General features: G+C 38.6%; 1 protein-coding gene across 1 annotated transcript in view; it reads left to right on the top strand.

Moving 5' to 3' along the window:
• LOC106875367 (uncharacterized) overlaps positions 1 to 17,500 on the top strand; it is a 30,261-nt gene that overhangs the window by 9,885 nt on the left and 2,876 nt on the right. The window contains exon 2 of the mRNA XM_089351495.1: positions 5,821 to 6,836. Coding sequence (XP_089207621.1) covers positions 5,919 to 6,818 — 900 coding nt within the window. The 5' untranslated portion in view covers positions 5,821 to 5,918 and the 3' untranslated portion in view covers positions 6,819 to 6,836. The remainder of the gene's footprint in view (positions 1 to 5,820; positions 6,837 to 17,500) is intronic.

Here is a 17,500-nt window from a genome sequence, read left to right as displayed (position 1 = left end):
GGCTTCTCCACTTTATGTAAAGGTAACCATGTGTCTTCTCTCATCAGTTGATGAGAATATTTTTTTTCATCAGTTTGAGAAAGGCCAGAAATCTTATAACTTGCTAATTAACTTAAACTTAACGAAGTTCACACAACAATCAAATGAATGTTATATGAGGAGTCTTCTAGTCAGAATGGTATACATCCTGAAGTCTATCAATAAGGTAACTGGGAATTGCATTGTAAATTCTTGGGACTCGTTTCACTTACATAGAGCAACAGTCACGTTCTCCAAGACTTTAGAGACACTTCCATCAAGCATCTTTACATAAATAAAGGAAGCAAAATCCTGGGTTGTCTTATCCTGAACAGGCTGGTTATTCATTTTGTTGGCAAAATTTACCTTGAATCTCAATGTGGCTTTAGACCAGATAGAGCGATCATCAATATGATATATTCTTCAAACCCTCATGTATAATGAGGGTTCCTTTGGGCTTAAAATTTGGAAAAAAGGTTTTGTAAGGGATTATAATAGTATCCATGTATAAGAAACTCCCATATTTTTTTACCTTAATTTTTGTCAAAAAAGGGTTCCTTATGCACATTAAAATACGGCAATTTGAATGGTTTTCCCCCACATGGCTAACTCTATGAGTGCTACTGACAATGTAGTTATACAGAACTTGTTACATGATCAAGCTGTCAGTGACTAAAACATCATCTTCGTCATAATCGTCATAATCATCAATGTCGTTGTCGTCATCATTGTCCTCCTCCTCCTCCTCCTCCTCCTCCTCATCATCATCATCATCATCATCCCCACCACCACTGCCACCACCACCACCGCCGCCACCACCACCACCACCACCACCACCACCACTACCACCATAACACCACATCACACTCCATTTCACCATCCCCTCCCCACCATCACCCACCACCACCACCACTACTGCCGTAACACCACATCACACCCCACTTCACCATCACCCACCACCACCACCACTACTGCCGCAACACCACATCACACCCCATTTCACCATCACCCCCACCTTCACCCCCACCTTCACCCACCACCATTACCATCGTCCACCCTTACCCAAATCTGGTAAGATTAACCATACAGGATGTTGTGTTAAACAGCTTAGTGTTTGTATGTGCTACCTCCTGGTCAGAGTCCAGTTACAGATTTTGTGTTAAATAAACATCACTGACCAGTTGACCAGTTGTTTGATAGACAGAGGCAGAGAGAAAAAGAAGGAGAGGAAGTGAGGGAAAAGGGTGGCAGTGAGAGGGTGGCTGAAAGAGGCAATGTGAGAGGGGCAGACCCTGCTTTTATTACACCCACTCACCTACCCTATCATAAACACCCAAATATTACGTCACTGCCAACTCCAAGTACAAGTCCCGTTACCACCCCTCCTAACACACACCAAGGGAACAAGTGTGTTACTATGTGGTTGCTTGACCTACTAGAAATAGCAGTTAAACCACCCTCAAATTATACTCTGCCTTCTTAGGAAACAGAACGATACATTGGATGATGTAGTCTTACATAATAATCATATAAAGACAGGTTGGTCATGGCAGGAATACCTTTAGTTATTGGGCTTCTCAAACATGGTTCACCAAGGGCTGAACAACAATAACAACAACTATTATCTCTATTCTCCATTCCCCTCATTACTATGTACTATACATCAGTAGTTTTCAGGCTGCCGCCCCCTTGGCACCTGGGCCACATTCCTCACGACCCCCTCACCCATTCCACCACAAATATAAACCATTTTCTGCAGCAAATTCAAAACACAAATATTTCACAAGTATTTCACAAATAAAACTTAAACCTAATTAAACCTAATTAATATTTTCTTTCTTACAGCTATCACCCCATTTTGGCCACCCCATTATCATCCCACTTTTCTTCAACATCCCTCTGGATCTTTCCACCCCCACCAAGGGGGCAGTACTGCCCACTTTGGGAACCACTGTTTCAAATGATGCATACATACTAGTTGAAAGTTCTGGCGAATAATATAATCTTTTAATTTTCGTCATAGGAGTGGCTGTGTGGTAAGTAGCTTGCTTACCAACCACATGGTCCCAGGATCAGTTCCACTTCGTGGCACCTTGGGCAAGTGTCTTCTACTATAGCCTCGGGCCGACCAAAGCCTTGTGAGTGGATTTGGTAGATGGAAACTGAAAGAAGCCCATCATATATATATATATATATATATGGGTGACACGTAAAAGCACCCACTACACTCTCTGAGTGGTTGGCGTTAGGAAGGGCATCCAGCTGTAGAAACTCTGCCAAATTAGATTGGAGCCTGGTTTTGCGATCCGGTTTCACCAGTCCTCAGTCAAATCGTCCAACCCATGCTAGCATGGAAAGCGGACGTTAAACGATGATGATGATGATGATGATGATGATGATGATGATATATATGTGTGTGTGTATATGTTTGTGTGTCTGTGTTTGTCACCACCCCCAACATCGATTGACAACTGATGCTTAGTGGTTCAGCAAAATAAGTACTAGGCTTACAAAGAATAAGTCCTGGGGGTCGATTTGCTCGACTAAAGGCGGTACTCCAGCATGGCTGCAATCAAATGACTGAAACAAGTAAAGAAGTAAAACTAACAGAAAGATGGAAAATAATGTTCATTCTTGAATACTTCCATTTTATTTATATTTGAAATGTTTTCTCCTACGTTTTTTTAATTGCAATGTCTCACTATGAACATTTTGAAATTATACTTCTGATGATTTACAGGAATCATTTTGAATATTATTATTATTATAGCAAGTTTAAAGTGATTTCTTCTGCACCATAAACAATTTACCATTTCTGTGGTGCCTCCCTTCCCTTGATGCCTTAAGCATTCTTACTTTGCTTAATGGTTAATCCAGCGCTGGTCCATAGGAACACATATTGCCTCCCGTTTATTGTTTTCACTGAGAATTACATTAAGGGATCAAGTATAATGAATAATGATTAGGTTGTCCAATTGATTGAACAACTGGAATACTCGTCGGTTGAAACAATGGTGGATCAAATTACATGTTTCTGTACTATTATTATTCGTGATTACGTGTGTGTTTGTAGATATGCATAACTGCATATCAAAGTTCATCAGTGTGTGTGTGTGTGTGTGTGTGTGTGTGTATGCAATTCAGAATGATTGTATGTAAGAGTGCAATAAAAGAATCAAGTGAATGTGTGTGTATATCTGTATGTGTATTTGTATATGCATGTGTGTGTGAGTGGGATTGTCCTAGTGCATATGTGTACATCTATGTGATTGTACTTAAAGTGTGTATGTGCATAAGGATTGTGTGTTTGTTGAATACATTAATGTGTGTGTGCACAAGCATGTGAGTGGAGTGTGTAAGGATGTAGGAATGTGCGTGTGTGTGTGTGTGTGTGTGTGTGTATGGAGTATGCAGAGTGTCTATGTATAAGTATGTATAACTGTGTGTGTGTGAATGTATTTTGCCAAAACAGCTAATTCAATTAAACACGATGGGTAGGCCATATGGGGAAGTGTTGAATTATGAATGATTTCAGATTGGAGGATCAATGTTCATTTGCTTTATAATGTCTGTGTATTTTTTGCATGCCAGCATGAGTTAGATAAAATGGGCAGTTATTTGGGGTAGAGATTTTTAGCCAGAAGCTCTTCTTGGCACCAATATTTATGTTACTTTTTTTTTGTTGTTTTTTTTTTGTTTCTTTTCATCAAGTAAGGGCTTTTCTTATTTTAGAGGTCTTTGAGAGCATGGAGCAATTAGTTATGTGTCAACAAGGAATATCAGCACCATCACCATTTTGCTGAAGTGGTGACATGTGACATATCGACTCATTCACACACACACACACACAGCTTATGTGTATGTATACGTGTATTTATATAGGTATATGTACCAACCACATGGTTCCGGGTTCAGTCCCACTGCATGGCACCTTGGGCAAGTGTCTTCTACTATAGCCTTGGGCCAACCAAAGCCTTGTGAGTGGATTTGGTAGACAGAAACTGAAAGAAGCCCTTCGTATATATGTGTATATATATATATATATATATATATGTATATATATATATATGTATGTGTATGTATATGTTTGTGTGTCTGTGTTTATCCCCCCAACATCGCTTGACAACCGATGCTGGTGTGTTTACGTCCCCGTAACTTAGCAGTTCGGCAAAAAAGAGGCCGATAGAATAAGTACTAGGCTTACAAAAAATAAATCCTGGGGGGCGATTTGCTCGACTAAAGGCGATGCCCTTCCTAACGCCAACCACTCCGAGAGTGTAGTGGGTGCTTTTGCGTGCCACCAGCACGAAGGCCAGTCAGGCGGTACTGGCAACGGCCATGCTCAAAATGGTGTATTTTATGTGCTACCTGCACAGAAGCCAGTCCAGCGGCACTGGCAACAACCTCGCTTGAATGATTTTCTAATATGCTACCAGCACAAGTGCTAGAAGGCAATGCTGGTAATGATTACGCTCAAATGGTGCTACTTACGGGCCACTAGCATGGAAGCCAGACAGCTGCTTTGGCAATGAACACACTCGACAGTGCTGTTAGTGCTCCACTGGCGCGGTGACCAGTCATCGAGTATGGTTCAATTTTGATTTCACTTGCCCCAACAGGTCTTCGCAAGCAGAGTTCAGTGTCCAATGAAGGAGAGGTTGGCATGGGTGCCAGTCGTCAGATTCGGTTCGATTTCGATTGTTATATCTATATATTTGTGCATTCCTTCTTGTTGAGATTAGGAGATCCAACCATATATGAATTGGTACAATTTCGTCTCACCAGTGTTCAGGGAACTCAGTTGTGATAGCTTACCTTTTTACCTCCCACTCTGCTTCTCACAGCTTGCTTTTGGCCAATCAATATCAATTACCTTCCTTTAAACGACTTTACTGTATCCCTTTATGATTAAAACACACTGTGTTTCCTGTCACATTAGCAAGGCAATTTTCTCAATTTACTCTGCTTGATACCTTAAACATTAGCCACTGGGCAACAATTATTAAAATATTGTTGCTTATTTTGTTCATAAAACCTCATTTCTACCTTTCTTCATCAGAAGTATCCTGTGCAATCGATTTGCAAAAGCCTTTTATTTGTGATTTATATCTTGAATTTGAAATGTGCCTTTTGCTTTTAAGTAGAATATACATCTTTATGATATCATGTAAACTATGTTGTTACCTTTCATGTGTGTTAATGTATGTACATACAAATGTGCATGCATGTACGCACACACACACACGAATTTTCATTCTATCTCTGTTTTCTCTTATTCCTTTCTGTCAGAGAGCATAGGCTCGAATTGTAAAAGACTTTTCCATTGTTGAGTGCCTGTGTATCACCTTATAGCTTTGTTGGAGCATGAAATACATACATACCTACCTACCTACCTACATACATACATACATACATACATACATACATACATACATACATACATAATCTCTTTCTTCTGGTTATTTCATCATGTTGAACCATTAATACCTACACATATTTTTTCCTCTCTCCTTTTTTTTCTCTTAAGCCTTTCTTTCGAAGAACATAGATTCGAAACATAAAAGAATTTTCCATTCTTCCTGAGCCTTAAACTAATACAGCTGCTTATTGTTCCTACACCTGTCTGTCTTTTGTTTTCTGTAAATTTGAACTGTAGATAGTTAGATTGACTGACAGACAGACAGATAGGCTGTTAGGTGGACAAGTGGGTAATTTACATGGTTATATACATTCCTTTGAGTAGAAATGAATTCTTCAAATTAAAAATTAAAGATTTGAATTGTTTTACTTTTTCTTGCACAGAGTTACTTTTGGATTGGAAATTTGCCAGCTGCTCACTGATGCCCTGCTCAATGGATGGAGATTTTGCTGTTTTACCATTTTTGTCCTACGACTAAAGCATGACCTCAGTAGATTTACCACTGATTCTCTCAAATGCACCACAAAATTCACGGCCTCTTATTGAAACACGGACCAAAAATATGGCACAGAATTTTAACACATGGAAATTAGAAGTGGTGTCTAAAAATGTGGGGTCTAAAAATGTGAGTAAATATCCCCCTTTAAGTCAAATCCCTTCTGACAGTAGAAAAAAGACTCCTCCACCCGTTGACAAAACCATCTCAAGTGCAAGAGATTTCAGAAGCCCTAGAACTCAACAGTTGGTCCCAACTTCAGCACAAAGCAAACAAAAGGGTTTATATAATGGTTCAACCAACAGACCAACGTTGGTTCATAGCTACAGTACACCTACAATGTCATCAACTTCAAGGCTGAAGACACCACGATCTGCTTGTGTTTCAACAAAAACATTGGGGTCAAGAGGTAAGGTCACTGCTGAATCTGGAAGTAGTCAGACTGAAAATAGCATTGTTCCAATAAAAAGCTTCAACTCATTGTGTAGCCTAAGAGATAACGGTTTGCCCAACAAGCCCAGCTCTGGACTGAATTCCCCCAGACTGTCTAACATCACAAGTTTATCTTCCCCCAGGCAGTTACTAAATGCTGGAGCCAGTAAACAAAGTAAGAAAACACCAAACACTGCCCGGGGGTTTGCATCGAAACCATTAGCTCGAAGTTTTAACAGAGCAGGGAAGAGTATTAATAAGAAAGTTACAACAGAGAACAAAAAAAACCAACCACATAGTAATCATGTGGATGATACCGATGAACGGATTATAAACTGGCTTATTGGGGTTGAGGACAGTGAACCTGAGGAGCCAGTTGCTCCCTTTATTGAATACTCAGACCAACCCTTACAAACAGATATAGCTGTACATATTGTTTACAATGGGGATTGAGAACACAGATTTCAAAAGGTAAGTCATGCCCTGTAATTATAATCTTTTATTATTCCTGGAAATAACAAAGAAACCATAGGCATAGGAATGGCTGTGTGGTAAGTAGCTTGCTTATGAACCGCATGGTTCTGGGTTCAGTCCCACTACGTGGCACCTTGGGCAAGTGTCTTCTACTGTAGCCTCAGGCCAACCAAAGCCTTGTGAGTGGATAACGGTAGTGCATCAGCATGGCCCGCAGCTCTGAGCTGACACTATAAAAAAAATTTTTTTTTAATCCTTTTTGTGACACTCTGCCTAGCCTAATAAAGTAGCTGTTCTCAAATTGATAAATGAATCATCATCATCATTATCATCATTTAATGTCCACTTTTTCCTGCTTGAAAGGGTCCGACAGCATTTATTGGAGCTGATTTTCTACAGCTCGCTGCTCTTCCTGTTACCAGCCCTTGCCTGTATCCAAGCAAGGTAGTATTTTCCCCACAGCTAGACATGTCTTGCACAGAAGACTGGAAATAAATTAATTTTAAATGTATGATGATGATGATGCTCATTCACAGCCATCACATGATGCTTAGACAATGGTACACACAAACACACACACACACACACACACACACACACACACAGTGACAGGCTTCTTTCAGTTTCCATTTACGAAATACACTCACAAGGCTTTAGTCAGCTCAGGGCTATAGCAAAAGATACTTGCCCAAGGTACTGTGCAGTTGGACTGAACTGAACCCAAGACCACATGGTTGGGAAGCAAGCTTCCTAAACACACAGCCAACATAAATTGATAAAGCCAATCTACCATCGTAACATAGGGAAATTGTTTACCCTCGTTTTTATTCAGCAGAAGACAAAATAGACTTTTAGAGGCATGAAGAACTATTTGTTAATAACCAAATGTACTCTTTCCTTGTTTAAGACAGTAAGTTATAATCCTTGGGAAATTGGGCAATATTATCTAGCAAGCTGAGTGATCACATAGAAGCTCCTTCATAAATGATATGTTGGCTTGCAGTGTAAGGTTCAAATTCTTCCATTCTCCCATACGTAAAGCTGCTTTTATCTGACTATATCCTATTCTGGAAGACCTCACATTCTCACATCCACTTAACAGTATGCAAAATAGAGATAAGTACTATGGATAATTGTGATATGAAGGTGGGTAGGAAGGATAATACATAAAGGCTTAAGAAGTTTGATTCCCAACCATTTGGCTCCAAGTTCAGTCCCACTGCTTGGCACCTTGGACAAGTGCCTTCTGCTATAGCCCCAAGCAAACTAAAGACTTGTAAGTAGATTTGGTAGAAGGAAACTGAAAGAAGCCCATTGTGTATGTGTGTGTGTGTGTGTGTGTGTGTGTGTGTAGCATGTATGTATGTATATGTCTATGAGTGTGTGAATGTTTGTGTTTCCTTGTCTTTATACCATGTCATATGCTAAAGGTTGGGTCAATAACTCAGGTCAAGTGATGATACACTAAATGTTCACTTTGTCATAGAAATGATGCTGTGGCCAATAGCCACTGGTCAATAGCCACCCATATCAAACTAATATCTGAAACTGAATTACTTTGGTCTAATATTCCTGCATGGATACATTAAAAGAGGACGAGGGGACATTGGATTGTTGTAAAGGGGTACTGCAAAAGTGTTAGTAAAAGAAAAGGAGTAATATTTAAAAGGGGGTCTGAGAAGCATAAGATTAGACATTAAATAAGAAAAGAAGAGAGATCTTCAGATAAATATGAATGTCAATAAGTGTGTCAGGGGACCATAAAACTGTGGCTTATCTATTTTATTTTTTTTTATGGCAGACTCAGAAAGTGCTCACAACCTTTTTGCAAAGTCTTTTAGACTGTCAGGGTGGGAGCGGGGACCTTAACAGAGTGAAATCTTGATAACTTCAGATTAGAAAGAAGTGTAATTAATTATGAAGTGATTCCTGTAAATCAATCTTGGTGTGAATGAAAACTAGTCAGCTCTGTTAAGCAGTGTTTAGGTAAGGTGTGTCTAAAGTGCTGTTACAGCTATTCCTTTCAGTTTGAAATAAAAAAAATTGGCAGGTCAGCTTATTAGATGTATAATGTTGTTGTTGGCACTCCATCGCTTACGACGTCGAGGGTTCCAGTTGATCCGATCAACGGAACAGCCTGCTCATGAAATTAACGTGCAAGTGGCTGAGCACTCCACAGACACGTGTACCCTTAACGTAGTTCTCGGGGATATTCAGCATGACACAGTGTGACAAGGCTGGCCCTTTGAATTACAGGCACAACAGAAACAGGAAGTAAGAGTGAGAGAAGGTTGTGGTGGAAGAGTACAGCAGGGTTCGCCACCATCCCCTGCCAGAGCCTCGTGGAGTTTTAGGTGTTTTCACTCAATAAAAGCTCACAACGCCTGGTCTGGGAATTGAAACCGCGATCCTATCACCGCGAGTCCGCTGCCCTAACCGCTGGGCCATTGCGCCTCCACGGATGTATAATAGTGATATACTAAAATTACAATAACCTAGGACAGTTATAATTGCCTCTCCTAAAAAAAATTTCAAAACCTCTGTAATGTACCTCATATGTGATACCATATAACCACATGTTATAACCTAAACTGGTGAATGAAACTGGGTGGAGGCAAAAAAGCCATTGGACAGACTGAGTCTGCCTGATTACATTAAGAGTAACAAGTGTTTGTGGAGTATATAACATCTTCCATCATGATGCAGTTAGTAAGTAGTTCCATTGACTGAATAACTGGATCAGTTGTTTGTTGTGATAAGAGTCCATCATTACTGATGAATGTGTCCTTGAGTCAATAGACCAATGAAGAAGTCTCTACATGAGGGGGTCAGCAAATTTCTTATGTCATTAATTCCTTCATGGAATCATTAATAAATTATTGACCTCAATCATGAAAATGTCTAAAATACAATTAATCATCATCATCAACATCGTTTACGTCTGCTTTCCATGCTAGCATGGGTTGGATGGTTTGACTGACGACTGGTGGAACCTGAAGGCTACACCAGGCTCCAATCTGATTTGGCAGAGTTTCTACAGCTGGATGCCCTTCCTAACGCCAACCACCCCAAGAGTGTAGTGGGTGCTTTTACGTGCCACCGGCACGAGGGCCAGTCAGGCGGTACTGGCAACAGCCACGCTCAAATGGTGTTTTTTACGTGCCACTTGCACAGGAGCCAGTCCAGCGGCACTGGCAAAGACCTTGCTCGAATGTTTTTTCACGTGCGCTGCAACTACAAGAGTTTGCTTTCCTTAATCACCTGAATGTAGCCCCAAGCAAACCAAAGCCTTGTAAGTAGATTTGGTAGAAAGAAACTGAAAGAAGCCCATCATGTGTGTGTGTGTGTGTAGCATGTATGTATGCATATCTCTGTGAGTGTGAGAATGTTCGTGTTTCCTTGTCTACCATGTAATAGTTGTAAATAAGTATCAGTCATGCAAGCAGTGTCATTCATTTCCAATATTTTGTATTACATTTGACCATGGAGAAATATTACCTTGTTTGGAAACAGATGGGTGGGGGAGGGTGGCCACAGGAAGGGCACCTGATCATAGAAAATCTGCCTCAAATAAACTCCATCTGATCTATGCAAAAATGAAAAAATGGATATTAAAATTATGATGATGTAAACTATAAAGAGACAAAGAAGAAGGCACATGTGAATATATGAAGTGGGGATATGATTACAGAGTACGAGGAGAAGGAAATTAGTATTTCAAATAGTGCCATTCATAATATAGGATGAACATTTGAGGAGTTTACAGGAATGAGTTCAAGTCTTGTCAAGATCGATCCCAGTTTTCCACTTCTTCATCTCTTTCTTTACAGTACGTTTAATGGCAAACAAGCAAACAAGTCTTTTACTTATTTAGTTAAACTTTTAGTTGTCATTGGGATGATTAGAACTTGAAATATGTCTTCCTAGCATTCAAGACTGTTGAAGAAAGATATGAGTCACAAGAAATGTTTGAACTCATAATTAGCAGTTTGACTGATTTATGGAGAAGCTGAACTCGCCCTGGTTGTTGCGGCTATGTCTGTAACAATATCATCATTTGTAACATAATGACTCGAATGATACATTACTAGAAGTTTCTGGCATTCGGTTATCTGACAGTCATAGATAATTAAAGCAAAGGCAGGTGTCTTGTTTTAACATGTCTTTACTCATAGAAAATATCCTGAGAAACACTCAATGTGGGCTATGAAGATAATTACTGATAACCAAGCAAGTGGAAGACTGATGGCTAAGTAGATTTTCGAACATTATTTAATTAAGCTCAACTGCGAGACATGTTCCTCACTAATATATGATTTCAATGGTAACTTCAGAGTAGTAACAGCTGCCATTTACTTAATCTAGCTTATAGCTTCACAGTTTATACTATCTAGATGTACACCTTTTCTCACATAAGCCAATGAGGGAGCATCCAAGTGGTCATTTGACTTGCTTGAAGTAGCAGCTAAATCTCCTTTGAATCACACCATAAAGGGAAGAGCCTGTTAGATAATATAGCCCTATATATCCTTAAAAAGGATAGGATGACCCTGATCGGGATGCTTTAGATCAGGGGTTTTCAAACTGTTGTCCGCAAGGATATGACAGGGGGCCCATGGACAGCAAATACTTTTTATGGGCAATTTGATTTTATATGTTTTTTAATCGAAATCTTTTAATAGACAATAAACCCATTTGTTAAATACTGTTAAATAAATAAATGTAAAAATATGTTATTTTAAGCAAATATTTATGTATAAATTTCATAAGCGTTTATAAGGTAAAGCCTGAAATATAAAGGGGTCCGCAAGTCAAAAAGTTTGAAAACCCCCGCTTTAGATCATAGGCCTACTCCATTGAAGTTGAAGTTATATATAACAACAACCTGTCTCACATGAACTGTACACCCCTTTCGAATTATCATTCATTGAGATTGAAACGATTGAGAATACCAATGTAGAGACACAGTTTTCGATTCTCATCCAGTCATTCACTGTTCAGTCTCTTTCAAATATTTTTGTGGCTGCATTCACAGTTTATTTGAAAATATGTGTATTCTATCTTCAACCGTAGCTCAGTCTTTCAAAAATAGTTTTGTTCATAGGCGTAGGAGTGGCTGTGTGGTAAGTAGCTTGCTTACCAACCACATGGTTCCGGGTTCAGTCTCACTGCGTGGCACCTTGGGTTGGTGTCTTCTACTATAGCCTCGGGCTGACCAAAGCCTTGTGAGTGGATTTGGTAGACGGAAACTGAAAGAAGCCCGTCGTATATATGTATATATATATGTGTGTGTGTGTATATGTTTGTGTGTCTGTGTTTGTCCCCCCCCCCCCAACATCGCTTGACAACCGATGCTGGTGTGTTTACGTCCCTGTAACTTAGCGGTTCGGCAAAAGAGACCAATAGAATAAGTACTAGGCTTACAAAGAATAAGCTCTGGGGTCGACTTGTTCGACTAAAGGCGGTGCTCCAGCATGGCCGCAGTCAAATGACTGAAACAAGTAAAAGAGTAAAAGAGTTGAATGTATGGGTTGTACAGAGTTATTATAAGGTAAGATGACCCACAGAATTAGTAGTGGTCTGTATAAGCAAAAGTTAAAGCAAAAAGAAAGTTCAAAGATGAAAATAAATTACAATGAGTTAATTTGATATAAGGAGTGAGAAATCCAATGTTTTTGAACACATAATCATTCTTTAGCAAAATAAAAAAAAATTTTGAATTTTGGATCAAGGCCAGCAATTCTGGGGGAGGGGATAAGTTGATTACATTGACCCCAGTGTTCAATTGGTACTTATTTTGTCAATTCCAAAAGGACAAAAGGCAAAATCTATCTCAACAGAGTATGGACTCAGAGCATAAAGACAGATGAAATGGTGCTAAGCATTTTGTCCAGCTGGCTAATGATTCTGACAGCTTGCCACCTTAGAGTGACCATTAATAATTAATGTTTTTGGCTTGGAAAGCAGTTTTCACACGCCCAGTTTATCATGCATAAACATACTTTTTGGCCATATTTAATCTCTAAATCAGATTATAATGTTGTTAGTAATTCCAGCAGTTTTGCAACATTATAGATATTTCCAATGCAAAACTTAAGATCATCAAAGAAGAAGTTATGGGGGTGAGTTCCATCTGTGTTCCTTGGTGCTGCCGACCCTAGCATGTAAACAATATTCACTGCAGATGGTGCTAAAATATACGAAGAGGTCTTCATAAGCCTTTCGGTGGTAGTAAAAAGGGCAGCCTATGCTTTTACTAAATTCCAATTTCCAGCAATCATGGGTGAAGAACAAAATCAAATGCCTTTTTCTAATGAAGCCATACTGTTGCAAAGTTTCTATTTAACACACATACACACAAAATTTGAGCAGATAATTATAATCCAGGCTTATCACCTCGTCAGCATTTCATGTAAGAACTTGGCTAGCATAGTAAGTACTCCATTAACTGAATAAACATCAATTAAAATCCAGTCGATTAGAAAGGTGAACACTTGGCAAATTCAAAGTGTAATCCATTAAGTATAACATATGCTTCTCAGTGTATAATAACAGATTCAGTTTTTGGCACAAGGCCAGCAATTACAGGAGAGGGGCTAAGATAATTGCATCAACTCCAGTGCTCAATTGGTACTTGCATAATTGACCCTGAAAGGATGAAAAGAATAGCTAACCTTGGTGGAATTTGAACCCATGACATAAAGATGAACAAAATGGTGTTTACCATTTTACCCTGTGTGCTAAACATTTCTGTCAGCTCACCACCTTCACAGAATGTACAGGGTGTCCACAAGGTTTGGGTACATGGAGTAAATAAAATCATAACATAAACAATTAAATATAAGAAATAATAATTTCTTAAAGTATGTGTTAATCCCCATGTACCCGGAATTTGTGGACACCCTGTATAATAATAATGATTTAAATGAGGAAAAGAGAAATTTGTATCAATGTTACAATCGTTTCAGTGATTGAACATTTTTTATTCCTTCTCACATATACAGTTATGCAATACATGCAATATAAGCAACATATGCAATAAAATAAAATAATTATTATTGTTCATTCAGATTCTCTTCAGACATCATTATTTGAAATGCAAATGTCTTACAAACTAAACATGATGCCAGAGACAAAAGTACGGCTGGGAAGTCAACAAGTTTTCTTCTCAGCTATACTGCTTAGGATTCAGTTCTTTGAGTAGGTGCTTTCTTTTATGGTCTGGAGCTAACCAATTCCTCCTTTTAAGAGAATTTGGTCGATGGCTCACTATTAGTAGCTGGGCTGCAATCAGTGATGCTTTTTTTGACATTTCCTATCAAAAAATTGCCTGTTAGCCCTGTTCTTTGGAATTCCTGTGGAATAAAAACAAAACTAAAATCCCTTACTTAAAAACAGATAAGAGATGGTAACAGGAAAGAGAATCCGGCTGTAAAAATCTTGTCTCAAATACTTCTGTTATCTAAGCCAGTATGGAAAAATAGATGTTAAGAGGTTAAGCAAACAAATGACATATATATATATATATATATATATATACACACACACACACACACACACACACACATATATATATATATATATATATATATATATATATATATATATATATATATATATACATACATATATATATATATATATATATATATATATATATATATATATATATATAAATATGTATAAATATATATATATATATATATATATATATATATATATATATATATATATATATATATATATATATATATATATATACATACATATATATATATATATATATATATATATATATATATATATATATATATATATATATGTATAAATATATATATATATATATATCTGGATATATATATATATATATAAATATATATATATATATATATATATATATATATATATGTATAAATATATATATATATATCTGGATATATATATATATATAAATATATATATATATATATATATATATATATATATATATATATATATATATATATATTTATACATATTTATATATATATATATATATATATATCCAGATATATCATCATCATCATCATCGTTTAACGTCCGCTTTCCATGCTAGCATGGGTTGGACGATTTGACTGAGGACTGGTGAAACCGGATGGCAACACCAGGCTCCAGTCTGATTTGGCAGAGTTTCTACAGCTGGATGCCCTTCCTAACGCCAACCACTCAGAGAGTGTAGTGGGTGCTTTTACGTGTCACCCGCACGAAAACGGCCACGCTCGAAATGGTGTCTTTTATGTGCCACCCGCACAAGCCAGTCCAGGGGCACTGGCAACGATCTCGCTCGAAAATCCTACAGGAGCCAGTCAGGCGGTACTGGCAACGGCCACGCTCAAAATGGTGCATCTCATGTGCCACCCGCACAAGAACCAGTCCAGGGGCACTGGCAACGATCTTACTTGGCTTGCCGGGTCTTCTCACGCACAGCCCATTTCCAAAGGTCTCGGTCCGTAGTCATCGCCTCGGTGAGGCCCAATGTACGAAGGTCTTGCCTCACCACCTCAGCCCAGGTCTTCCTGGGCCTACCTCTTCCACGGGTTCCCTCAACTGTTAGGGTGTGGCACTTTTTCACGCAGCTATCCTCCTCCATTCTCACCACATGTCCATACCAGCGCAATCGTCTCTCTTGCACGCCACAACTGATGCTTCTAATGTTCAGCTTTTCTCTCAAGATACTTACACTCTGACGGGTATTCACATTGACATTACACATCCAACGGAGCATACTGGCTTCATTCCTTGCGAGCTTACGTATGTCCTCAGCAGTTACAGCCCATGTTTCACTGCCATGTAGCATGGTTGTTCGTACGCATGCGTCATACAGTCTGCCTTTTACTCTGAGTGAGAGTCCCTTTGTCGCCAGCAGGGGTAAGAGCTCTCTAAACTTTGCCCAGGCTATTCTTATTCTAGCAGCTACACTTTCAGCGCACCCACTCCCACTACTAACTTGGTCGCCCAGATAGCGGAAGCTATCGACTACCTCTAGTTTTTCACCCTGGAATGAGATAGAAGTTGTTTCCTGTTTGTTTGCAGTCTTTATTGCACCTGAACATCTGCCACAAACAAAAACTAACTTGCTAGTTAACCTGCCTTTGATGTTGCTGCACCTCTTATGTGTCCATAGCTTGCACCGGGTACATCTTATAGAGTTACTACCTACTCCTTTTCTACATACTGAGCAGGGCCATCTACCTGAAGGGGTTTGTGTTTTATCTACCTTCCTACTTATTAGGATTTTGGTTTTAGCTAGGTTGACTCTAAGGCCCTTCAATTCTAGACCTTGCTTCCACACCTGAAACTTCTCCTCTAGTTCTGATAGTGACTCCGCAATTAGGGCAAGGTCATCAGCATAGAGGAGCTCCCAGGGGCAACCTGTCTTGAACTCCTCTGTGATTGCCTGGAGGACTATGGTAAATAATAGGGGGCTGAGGACGGAACCTTGGTGGACCCCTACCTCTACCCGGAATTCATTGCTGTACTCATTTCCAACCCTCACCTTACTGGCAGCATCTCTGTACATGGCTCGCACAGCTCTCACTAGCCATTCTTCTATCCCAAGTTTCCTCATTGACCACCAGATAAGGGATCGGGGGACCCTGTCAAAGGCTTTCTCCATGTCAACGAAAGCCAGGTACAGAGGTTTATCCTTAGCTAGGTATTTCTCTTGCAACTGTCTCACTAGAAATAAGGCATCAGTAGTGCTTTTACCTGGCACGAACCCAAACTGCATCTCATCTAAATTGATTCGCTCCCTAATTAGTTGGGCTATGACCCTCTCTGTAACTTTCATAACCTGATCTAACAGCTTGATGCCTCTGTAATTATTTGTATCTAAAGCGTCCCCTTTACCTTTGTAGCAGTTGACTATGATGCTGCTACACCAGTCATAGGGTATGACTCCTTCGTGTATCACCTGGTTCGTAATACGGGTGACTAGGCTATAGCCAACACTGCCAGATATTTTGAGCATCTCTGCAGTGATTCCTGATGGGCCGGGGGCTTTCCCGGTCTTCATACTCTTAATTGCTTTATCTACCCTGGTACTATCAACTCGGATAGCTGGTCCCTCTATTGGGTCGACATAAGGCAGGCTCTCTTTCTCCCATTCATTCTCTTTATTAAGCAATCTATCGTAGTGGCATCTCCAGACCTCTTTCTTTGCATCCTCATTTAATGCAAGCGTACCATCATCCATGCGAACACATTTCTCTCCTACAACATCACTATTCTCTCTCCTACACTGTCTTGCAACACGAAATACCTCGAGTCTTTGGTCCTCACGGCGCAGAACATTGGCAAATCTTTCCTTATATATATTTTCCTTATATATATTTATACATATATATATATATATATATATATATATATATTTATACATATATATATATATATATATATATATATATATATATATATATATATATATATATATATATATATATATATATATATATATATATGTATGTATAAATATATATATATATATCTGGATATATATGTATATATAAATATATATATATATATATATATATATATATATATATGTATAAATATATATATATATATCTGGATATATATATATATATAAATATATATATATATATATATATATATATATATAT

Source organism: Octopus bimaculoides, chromosome 4 (assembly GCF_046866305.1).
Source record: "Octopus bimaculoides isolate indiv1 chromosome 4, ASM4686630v1, whole genome shotgun sequence".
NCBI lineage: Eukaryota > Metazoa > Mollusca > Cephalopoda > Octopoda > Octopodidae > Octopus > Octopus bimaculoides.
The sequence above is the reverse complement of the archived record's forward strand: the minus strand, read 5'-3'. Positions and strand labels throughout refer to the sequence as shown.